This window comes from Rosa rugosa, chromosome 7 (genome assembly GCF_958449725.1).
Source record: "Rosa rugosa chromosome 7, drRosRugo1.1, whole genome shotgun sequence".
Classification (NCBI taxonomy): domain Eukaryota; kingdom Viridiplantae; phylum Streptophyta; class Magnoliopsida; order Rosales; family Rosaceae; genus Rosa; species Rosa rugosa.
Genome location: NC_084826.1, coordinates 31568837 through 31580881, shown reverse-complemented (window position 1 = coordinate 31580881; position 12045 = coordinate 31568837). Strand labels below are relative to the sequence as shown.

The following is a 12045-nucleotide window of genomic DNA, read 5'->3' as shown; positions in this document are numbered from 1 at the left end:
TGTTGGTCCAAGCCTAACTGATTGTAATTTCTGATCAAGGGATTCTACCCAACTGACAAACTTCTTGATTTTATTCACATACTGCTTAGGACGATTTCCTGAGATGAATTGATCATATACCAGTATTATAAGCTTCCACTGTATAGTTTAAATATATTTACCATATGGATCCAGATATCATATCAAGGTCCAATTGTAGGAGTGATAAATTCCAAATGCAGTCTTGTTGGTTTCTGTTGTTGTCTAGGTACATTACCTGTATAATGTATCATGCTAAAGATTCTGAAAGTTATGAAATCATATCACTTGTTCTGGTTCTACCTTCAAAGGCTTTCATTCTAGTTTGGTCATTTTAGTTAATGATGCCCTGATGCAGGAGCTAAGTCATATTATATAAAATAAGGTCATCCATTTACTAATCACAATACAACCAAGAACTTTTCCTTGATTCTGAAATAAATGCTTCATTTTAGGTTATGCCTTTTGATTTTTCTTGTGTTAACACGTTCAATGTATTGAGTGTATCAGTTATGTCTTTTATAATTCCAAAGAGCATTAGTTTAAGGGTTGCTAATGATCTATGTAATGCTTCCATAAGTTAAACATCTATTTGTAAGCTTCGAAGCAGAACTAAATAGTAAAAAATCTCAGTTCGAATTTTCTGCTTGTGTGTGAGACATGGGTTAACTTGGAGATTCCAAGACACCTTTGGTCAGTTTGGTGTGATGTCACAGGCCGGTGTGAAGCTGGAATTTTTCTAATTTATGTCTAGGAGTGATTCCTAAAACACTTCTGGTGTGAAGCTGGTAGCTTCTATCACTTTCTAAATTTAATTTCTTTTGTGCTACACCAGTTTTGGTATCAGAGCATCGTTTGTACATGGTGGACGATCCTCTGTAGTTGAAGATGTAGACTAGGTGTTGAATGGATGATGCACAACTTGGCGACCAACTGCCAGAACATGTCAAACTCAAAGTCGATTTTTCTATAAGCATCTGATTCTATGTAGGGATGGCAAAAATCCCCAGTGGGGTGGAGCTCCATTGGATACCTGCGCCTAATGGGGGGAGAATTCGGGGACAAATGAGGAATGAGGATGGGGATCCCCAATCCCCGCTATCTAAGATTGGGGATGGGGCAGGGATGATATTGTGATCCACATCCCCAAACCCGCCCCAATAATATATACATATATATTTAACTTATATATTTTTTAATTTATTTGTTATAATATAAATTACAAATAGATACATTTACTACTTTACTTTACTGGCTACACTTTTACTTTAATGGTATTTTGACTTTTACACTCACTGAATTATGATTTATGAATTTAATCATGTTTTAAATTTATTTGTTGTAGATTTTGATTTTAAAAAATTCAATATGAGAAAAAATTATTTTATTTATTAAATTCTTATTGGGGATTTGGGGCGGGTTTGGAGGCTTAGTCCCCAGTGGGGATGGGGATGGGGACGGGGAATCCCCAATAAATTTTTATTGGGGATTGAGGCGGGGACGGGGGTAGAGAATGATCCTGGGGATGGGGATGGTATTGTGATCCCCATCCCCAACCCACCCCATTGCCATCCCTAATTCTATGAGCTTGCCAAGTAGATTTTTGATATAGATCAGTGGTACGTAGAGAAATAGTGGCTAAGCTAAGAAAGAAAGAATGAAAAATTGCAAATGATTTTGTAATCTGCATGCAGCATTTATTCCCCGTTCGGAATCTAAATAACTGCATGATAAAAATCATCTAGAAAGCTTTCCCTACATATCTTTGTTTCACTGAGGGTAGATTGAGCTTCTTATATGCTACCCCTCTTGAGGGTAGATTGTTCTGTCCCTCAAAACCTATAGTTTCTCTAAACAACTCTTGGATGATGACACACATACCCTTCAGGTCATCAAAATATTGGCTCTGTGTTCTCTTTATCCTAACTCCAGTAATATGTATTTAGCTAGAAACAATCAAGTATATAAAGTTGCTTACAGTTGATCTATTGTTGTGCTTGCTATGTAATGCAGGTAGAGCTTAATAGCATTCTAGATGCAGTTCAAGCAACTGAAACCTATATTAAAATCTGCACTAAATAACCTTATGTCTACATATGTTCTGCAACAAGCTTAACAAATGGAGCAACTTTCATAGTGGATATCTAATTTCCGTTGCTTCATGAATTTTGCGTACCACATTTTTCCACTGTTTTCCTTCCAATGTGTTCTTTAGGTTATGTTTGAATCATGAATAAAGGCACAAGTTTGCATTTAAATAATGGGAAAAAATCACAAACAGTGCCTGACCTATGAGCCACTAACAACTTTCATACCTCAAGTTCAAAAAAATATCATATTGATACTTGGACTTTTCACTTCGCTGTTAATGGGGTTAACTTTTCAAGGGCACATCTATCCTTTCACTACCAGTCGTCAACCCTAAAACTTCACCCCCCTCCCCAAATTGGGTCAGTCAAAATTTCTTACTACTCTTACAAAGTTCAGAAAAGGAATCTCTTCCCATCTCTTAGATCTTATATGCACTTAGAGAGATTCGATTCTCTCACAGGTTGAACAGAACTGTACAGAAGAAAGCAGAAGATTCGGTCGTGCTAGTACCCATGGGGGAACCCATCTATTGGAGATATTTTCAGGTCAATGGGGAGCCACCTAGATATTCAGGTAAACGAAATGGTCCCCCTTCTAAAAGCTTTGCTTTTGTCTTCTTTATACTGTATTGTTGGTAAAATGGAAGAGAATCATTTAGTCAAGAAAGTGGAAATTATTTTAGGGTTTCAATGTTACTGTCTACAGTTTAGGGGTTTGTCCGATATATATATATATATATATATATATATATATATATATATATATATATATATATATAACTTTTTTTTTGTCTCCATCTGGAATTCTTCAATCGTTGTGTTTGATTGATGTTGGGAATGAAGTTGGTGATTGTACTTACATGAGCATTTGCCTAAGCATAATTAGCTATAATGAGCCACGCTTATACTGCCGCCAGCGGCACTAACAACCGTCAAGGGTGTGACCTACGGAAACGCCGCCAAGCAGGCTATCACCTGAGCTCCAGCTCACCCCGAGATCACCTCTAACGCGCTGTCACGCGCCGTGCCAAGATAACCTCGCTGAAGTATCAGAAGCTGGGAACTAAAGCACATCAATCCCACATAGAAAACAACGAAGAGATCAGTCTCTCCCTCACCTATAAAAGGTCCACTCCTCTCTCCTCATTGACTACGCATTTATTACTTACCTAACGTTATTCTGTCAACATAAATACATTGACTGACTTAGGCATTGGAGCAGAGAAGACCGCCAACCGCGGTCTCCCTCTGATGTCCTTTGTATTTTACTTGACAGGTGACGTTAGCGTTGAGACATCTTCAATAGTGGTCCGGACTTGGATCAACGTTAAAAAGATTTAGCTGAATCTTAGACATTAACATTGGTGCCGTTTGTGGGAATCCTTGAGCAAAAGGTCATCCCATCATAATCCACAATGACTAACGGTAGCCGGGAAATCGCCGATGGGTAAGCAGACCAATATGTCAATCCCCAACCCATTAACCCTGTGGTTACTGTTAACCGTACACTCTTCAACACTTCGGTCAACCCCAGCGTTGAACCTCAAGATACCCCTCTAAGTCTGCACACCCAATCAGCGGTGGAAAATCAGCCTGGCAATAGCCATTAGCTACAAGGAAATGACCTCGCTGGTAAGCTAGAGCTAGCACTAGCGGATCTTCACAAGGCAAATAGAAAACGAGAGCAAGAAAGAAGAGAAAAGGTCGAAGCCCAGAAAAAAGTGGCCACACTGCTGTCCAAATTCGACGACCTAAAGAAGGCGCTAGAAGCAAATGCCACCCCAGCGTGGAGCGAGAACTCACAAAGTGTGAGAGCCAGTCTAAACGTTGAAATAAGGATGAGGCCGGCCATCACCAGTAATACAGATGGACTTACCGCTGAACCGAGCTGGCAGGATTTGGCCTACCTATTCCGCCACGATTAATGTTGGAACAGAAAGCATAGTCACAACCACGCGCCAACCGCAACATGGGACAGGCAAGAACGGTGGGAAGTTCGCTAGCCCCCAGGCAACACATAAACCAGGTTCCACGAAATTCACAAACAAGACCTAACGCCACCGCCTTGATCCTGAAAAAAATGAAGCAGTTGGAAGAGAGATTAGTCAGGGCGGAGGCAGGCGCCCCAGTGCCAATCCAAAACCCACTTTTCGCAACAAGGCCAGGTCCATTTGCAGCCAGAATCTTGCAAGTCTTCAGGCCAACGTATGAAAAAATGCCCAAAATTGCTCAATACTACGGCCTCACGGACCCCTCCGTCCACATAGACACGTTCAAGAAGGTAACTAATAACAAGAGCTTCGACGACGCCACCTTGTGTCACCTATTCAGTGAAACGCTGGATAGCGAGGCAATGAGTTGTTCTTCGAGAGCCCACCCAAATCCATCTATTCGTTCTACGCGTTGTCAAATGCTTTCTTGTCGTGGTTCATCCTCTTGGCAAATGGATATCACAATAACAGCCAGCAGTTTAGTGTCAAACAGGGCGCTGAGGAATCAATGAAGACATTCGTCACAAGATGGAGGGCCTCTGCATCTCGATGCCACGACCTTGACAAGACAATGGAACTGGCAGCCTTCAAACAAGGGCTGTTAAAGGGACCATTCATGTACCATCTCAATTACAACTGCCTAAACGCGGCATATGACCACGTCATGGGCGAGGCTATTGTCCACGCACAGGTAGAGTACATTACATATGATGAGGAGCCACCGCCACCCCAAACCCCCTCCGAAACAACTCAGCCTTCCTCCTCTCAGCAGAAAACTGGCAACAAATCTTCCGCTATGCCCTTGAACGACAAGAAAAGAGATTGGCAGCAAGGAAACTATCAGGATAAGCGGCAGAAAGATTAGCAATATCACAACAAGAGTAATCAGTCTTTCCATAACGACAACCGCAACAACAGGCGGCATCCTCCCAGCGGTATGCAGTGTTCACGGTACTCACTACTTCCTATGAAGAAATTTATGATCAGTGCAAAGACCAAATCCCTCCGCCACCATTGCAAAAGTTCCCAAGGGTAGGAAAACCAAGAAACACTGGTAAGTGGTGCAAGTACCAAGAGGATAGCGATCACAACACTAACAGTTGCAATGCCCTAAAGACTTAGATTGAGACACTCTACCGTGACGGCAAGCTGGAACAATTCAAGGTCTGCCAACCAGCACCAATAGTCGCCAACATTGAGCTACTGCGTCGTATCAACACAATCGCGACGCTGCCCCCATCAGCAATATCTCACACAGGGCAAGAAAGCGTTATGCACGCGCCAACCACCCAAAGAAAATCTGCAATATCCGCTATGAGAGATCCGCTAAACTACCAAAATCTGGCTGGGAAGCCACAACATTCTGCGAGGAGGAAGAGCGAGGTGTGCACCTCCCACACGACGACCCATTCTTAATCGATGCAATACTCGACAAGTGGTCAATGGGAAGAATGCTGGTCGACAGCGGATTTGCCGTTACTGTCATCTTCAACGGTTGTTACAATCAACTTGAGTGCAACAGAAAACTCCTGCAAGACCATGATCGCTACTCACTCTTCACTATGCTTAACTGCAATTGAAATTTTTCACCATTTCTAAATAGCCTCATGCATCTTCTCATCCTAACCCTAACTGTACTGTATCAGAAAGTTAATTAGATCTCAAATCTAGTAACCTAGCTAGCTGCATAAATTCGTTATTCACTTTCTTTGGATTTCTCAATAACCAAACCAAACAATTAATCAGTAATCAGAGACTATATCTATTGACCCTCAATAACTAGAAATTTCTTTGGCTACTGACCTTCAAGGCCTAGTGCCGCCGTAGCCTAGATCTGTTGCTTCGCCGCCAGAGCCTCGATCTGTGGCTTCACCTCATGATCCTCATTCTGTTGCTTCGCCGCCGGAGCCTCAATCTGTTGCTTTGCCGCCAGAACCTTGCTTTGTTGCTTCGCCGCTGAAATAGAGGTTTTGATTTTGGGGAGAAATGGATTTGAGAGAGAGAGAGAGAGAGAGAACTGATGTATATCGTGATATAGTGAGTGGCAATTTTTGTAATTTCATAGAAGTTTAACTGTCCTTTATGTCCTTGACATAAATGAACAGTGATCGCACAGAAACCGTATCTCTGGTCTTTGTGCACGGGAAAGAAATATAACAATTTGTAGTTAATGCTTATTACCTCTTGTTCTAAATTGGCGGGAAGACATGGAAGGACAGATTTGCCCTTGAAGAGTTAACCCCCTTAACGGCGAAGTGAATCCCAGGTATCTTGGGTTGGGGTGAAAAGTCCAGGTACCAATATGATATTTTTTAAACTTGAGATATGAAAGTTATTAGTGGCTCATAGGTCATGCACTGTTTGTGATTTTTTCCCTTAAATAATTTAAAGCTACTAATCTTTGTGCACTCCAACAGGGAGTTGAAGCTACAAAGAATGAAGATTGTGGCAAAAAAGAGCTTTTCAAAGCAAATTACCAGGAGCAGTACCTTTCTTTTGCTATTCCTATTTTTACTTACTTTTTCCATTCTCTTTCTTGATTCTTATAGTTAAATGTACAGATATTTTTTATGCTGCATACTCGCTTAGGGAAATTTATGCTTACAATCTGATTAGTCATTTTTCAGTTTCCTTTTGGTTTTTCAAGTTTTGATGCAATAGTTTGAGTTGTTGTATGGTGGCCAACGAGGAAATATTTGAGTCATTAGGAAAAGGCTGGTGATCTGAAAGGTAGGGTTAGTGTTTGATTTAGAATTGTTGTAGTTGTTGTATGGTTTTTCAAAATCAGTTGATTGGTTATCTTAAGGTTGGATTACATTTTGGCAGAAAGGAAAAAGAAAGGAAATATGTTTGATATGCACAAGATGTCCATTCAAATGGAATTATATACGTGACTCAATGAGCCGTCATTACTTGGCAAATTATTTTTCCTTTATAATCGAAACAATCACCATCGAGTTATTACCCCACCGAAAGTGAGATAATCAAGGTGTATCCACTTCGAAAATATGTTCATGTATCATTATTATATATGCAGTTGCGTTTTTGGATACGGTTGATTCATTCTTGTTTTTTTTTTTTTTTGGGATCAAAAGAGAAATCATTCAATTGATTAACGATGAAGTTACTAACTTGCAATATAGTTGTTACAGTATAGTGCTTTTAGCCAGTGTAGTTCTTTCACCTCACTAGAAGGCGCAATGAGGCGTTTTGAGGCTAATGTGATTGGTTGACATGATAAATACTTGTTGTTGATTAATTTTTATTTTTATTTTTAGTTTTTTATTCCTTATATTGAGCTCAACCAAAATGTCAATATCCTATAAGCCCATACCAATCGTGTGGTAGACTACAAGCACCGAATAATTACTACATTAAAGATGCAGGATTAAAATGTAAGTTTGCATCTAATTACAATCCATCCCTAATGAGCAAGACATTTCTGAGTAATTTTAGGGCAAGAAAAGAAAATCATATTTTGATTCCTTACTCTAGTGATGATCATATGCCGACCTTGTACCTTAAAAAAAAAAAAAAAAAAAAAAACAATTTTGACAATTAACATACCATCATGTCATCTACTAAATGGTTTCATACTTAAAATTAAAAAGAAAAATCTTTGGAGACTCCAATCTAATATTATTGTTTGTGATTAAAAAAGAAACTTTTTTATTGTGTATGTAGGAAAAGATCAAATCAAACCAAGAAAGACGTGTGTGCAATCAACCCTTTTCCTTCCACGTAGATGCCCCAAAAATACCAAAATCCTAATCAAATTTCAATGCCCCTAATTTTCCCTTTAATCAAAATTAATAAGACAAAACTCCCCAAAATCAATCATATTACCAAAATTAGAACCCCCAAACCCATGCCCTCGGGAAAGGTTCAAAAGCAAAGGCGTTCCGCCGGGCCCACTTGAAGCTTCCTTGATTGGCTTTTGATTGAAAATGTCAACCATTTTCCATAATTCTTTTTAAAGAAAAGGTCAGTGGGGCTCATAATGGCCGCATTTACACCGCCACGCACAGAATCACGGCCCCCTCCTTCTCGTGATTTTAATATATTACAATTTACAACTCAGCAAACAACGCTTTTAAAAACCTTCCCATTTCGATTTCTGCTTTTGCGGGGCCTTTAATACAACGCAACTGCCACAGTCGTCCTCTTTCAACTTCTCCTCTACCCTCTTCTTCTTCGTCTTACTTTCTTCTTCTTCTTCCTCCTTCTCTTTCTCTCTACCTAAACCACAGATTCAAATTCAAACACAAACCCACCAGACCCTTTTCTCACAGCATCACAACCCACTTTTTTTTGTTTTTGACTATTTCCCAACTGAAAAATCATGAAGCCTCCCAAACCGGCCTTCGCGACTACTGTCTTGGTGGTGTTGTGTACTTGTCTCACCTTGGCCGCCAGCTACGATCTGGCTTCCGACAGACAGGCTCTGTTGAGTTTCCGAGATAACGTTGGAGGCCGCTCGACGTTTTGGAATGTGACGGAGACCAACCCCTGTTCTTGGTCTGGTGTGACGTGCTTGTCGGACCGAGTCACTGAGTTACGCGCTCCCGGTTGGGGACTCAATGGCCCGCTGCCTCTCGGTCTCGGCAACTTGACCCAACTCCAAGCTCTGTCTCTCCGCAAAAACGCGCTTTACGGCTCAATTCCTCCCGACTTTGTCAACCTCGTCAATCTGCACAACCTCTACTTGACAGGTAACAGGTTTTCGGGTCCAATTCCTGACTTTATCTTCGGTTTGCAGAGCCTGGAGAGGTTGCATATCTCTCAGAATAACTTTTCCGGTGAAATTTCTCCCCGGTTTAATAATTTGACGAGGTTGGTGTCCCTGCATTTGGAGGAGAACCAGCTTAATGGGTCAATCCCGGAGTTGGATATGCCGGCTCTTGGACAGTTCAATGTATCTTATAACCGGCTAAACGGGTCGGTACCCGCAAAGCTTTCCCGCTGGCCGGTGGGTGCCTTTGCAGGGAACTTGCAGCTGTGCGGGAAGCCGATGACGGCCTGTAATGGGACTGAGAGTGGGAGTGGGAGTGGGAGTAAGAAGAAGTTGTCAGGTGGAGCAATTGCAGGGATCGTGATAGGTTGCGTAATTGGATTTTTTATCATTGTTGCCATTTTGTACTTTTTGTGTGGAAGAAAGAAAAATGGGGAAAAGGGTGCTAATTATGCTGCGCCGCGGCGTGTTCCGGCGGTTGAAGTCCCAAAGAGATCATTGGATACCGAGCGTTCGAGTGCTGATTACTCTTCTGGCCAAAAAGGGAGTGTGAGTGGTAAGAACTTGGTGTTTTTTGGGAATGCGGTGAAGGTGTTTGATTTGGAGGATTTGTTGAGGGCATCGGCTGAGGTACTTGGGAAGGGGACTTTCGGGACGGCGTATAAGGCGGCTTTGGAAATGGGGGTGGCCATGGCAGTGAAGAGGTTGAAGGAAGTGACTGTATCGGACAACCAATTTAAGGAGAAGATTGATCAGATTGGGAATATGGATCATGTGAACTTGGTGCCACTCAGGGCTTACTATTATAGCAGAGACGAGAAGCTTCTGGTTTATGATTACATGCCTATGGGAAGCTTGTCTGCTCTTTTACATGGTGAGCATTTCTTTCTTGGCTTCCATTTGTTTCATTAAGTTTTTGCTGTTCTGTTAGTTGTTGCAGCTTTACTTATTTCTGATTTTTTTTTGTTTTTGTCCATATGGGATTTGGATCCTATAATGCAATTGTAGGCTATAGTCAAGCTGCCATTTTTTAGTACCAAAGTTCCTTATTCAAATTCAAAACCTGAAAACGAACTATATCTTATCAACATTGACAGCCCTGTTTCTGGATGAAACAAAAGGAATTAAAGGACTTGGATTTAAAAATAGGACTAAATTAGTTTTTAGAAAGAATGAGGAACATTAGATATATCTATTTGAAGTGGCTATATACTAAATATTTAAGATGAATTTGCATTTGTTGAACACTAGTGTTGGAAGCCATCTCTTAGGCATTTTTTTTTTACATTGTAGAAGCATAATACTGAGTCACTTAGGAAGGTAATGGCTACGTATTTGTAAAAAAGAATGTGTTTGGAGATGTGGCAGTAGTTCCCTGCCATGGTGCCTAATACAGTTGCAGTTAGTCCTACATCCAAGCAACAGTTCTATAAAATAAAAACCTGCTGTATGCCTTTTAATATCATATCATACTTTTAATTAGGTTGTGGTGGAGTCTTTTCATTAAAGGATTATTTTTCCAGTATGAAATTGCTGATAGGAAAAGATTGATCAGTTAAGTTGAACTTCTGGCACCTTTATTCTTAATAATATTTTGATGACATGAGTACTCTCCCTGTTTTCTGTAATGTTATTTTCATTAGAGGATCGTAAATAGTTAACATTTGCTTCCCATTAACAAATTATGACTTGTTGTATTCTTATAAAGTCATATGAACGCAACATGGTTACAGAGCACTATTGTAATTGTTCAGTTATTAATAAAGTTTCTAACTCTAGCATTGCAAAGGGTAAACAAAAGCAAAAGTTAAGATAAAAGTTCAGGGTTTTTTGCCATATAATGATAGACCCCATGTCCCATGACAAAAATGATGCTGAGGATTATTTTCTATCATTTCATTGCTTCAATTTTTCATCACAGGAAACAGAGGCTCTGGAAGAACTCCATTGAATTGGGAAACAAGGTGTGGCATTGCTGTCGGAGCTGCTCGTGCAATCACATACTTGCACTCTCATGGTCCCACAATCTCCCATGGAAACATCAAATCTTCAAACATTCTTCTCTCTTCGTCTTATGAAGCTCGCGTCTCTGACTTTTGCCTTGCTCAGTTTGCAAGCCCAACCGCTACTCCCAACCGCATTTCTGGTTATCGTGCTCCAGAAGTCACAGATACTAATAAAGTAACCCAAAAGGCAGATGTTTACAGCTTTGGTGTGTTGCTATTGGAGCTGCTTACAGGGAAGCCTCCAACCCAATCCCTCATGACTGAGGAAGGAGTAGACCTTCCAAGATGGGTTCACTCTGTTGTTCGAGAGGAGTGGACTGTGGAGGTGTTTGACCTTGAGCTTCTCAGGTACCAGAATGTTGAGGACGAAATGGTTCAGATTTTACAGATTGCACTTGAATGTACTGTTCAGCACCCTGATAAGCGGCCTTCAATGGCTGAAGTGACTAGCCAGATTGAGGAGCTTTATAGTGCCAGCTTGAAGCATGGACAAGATGAAAATCAGGTGGATGATGGGATTTCTCAGCAGTATTTCTCAACTGACACACACATCAAGTAAAGGATTGAAGAAAGTTCGGCATTCTTCCTGTGTTGCTCTACTTGTCAGGCTCAGGCATGATTAATCATTTGTTTATTCTTGGTTTATCCTAAAACAAAATTACAGACAGGATCCTCCTTTTCGCATTTTGGTTTTCACCTTCATACTTATTTTCTTCTAGTAATATTCTTTAATCCTCCTTTATTTTACTCTTTATGTTGTACTTTTTTTTATGCTGTATTTGGAGGGGGATATCAGTATTCTTATTTATGACGCGGTGGTCTGCGTTGCAAATTCTGAATATCAGAGTGGTGCTCTTGCCTCTATTCCATATGGCATTGTGCTCAATGCAACTTTTAGATATGATTTAGAATGCTCTAGCGAGTATTTACCTTCATTGATATTTCATTTCAGCTTGTTTGAGTTTACTTGCCTCTATTTGGGTTAATGGAAGTACGGTGGTTTTTTCTTTCTTGATTTTACCTGGGACAGATATCTAAAAGTGCCTTAATGGGATGAAAGTTTTATACTCCTTTGAAGAAAAGAAAAAAAAATTAATTTTGTACCACGGCTAGTTGGAGAAAAACGAGATTGGGAGGAGATCGTCTCTAAAATATTTGTGCCAATTACGTCACGTGATTGATAATTTGACACATGCCCACTAACTTCA

The 12045-nt window shown here is 40.5% G+C and overlaps 1 protein-coding gene across 1 annotated transcript; it reads left to right on the top strand.

Moving 5' to 3' along the window:
- Nucleotides 1-8215: 8215 nt before the first annotated feature.
- On the top strand, nt 8216-11706 carry LOC133720925 (probable inactive receptor kinase RLK902). The gene is made up of 2 exons (XM_062147416.1): nt 8216-9705; nt 10753-11706. Exons 1-2 carry the CDS (start codon nt 8442-8444, stop codon nt 11394-11396), a joined length of 1908 nt encoding a protein of 635 aa, XP_062003400.1. The 5' UTR covers nt 8216-8441; the 3' UTR covers nt 11397-11706.
- The last annotated feature ends 339 nt before the right edge of the window (nt 11707-12045 follow it).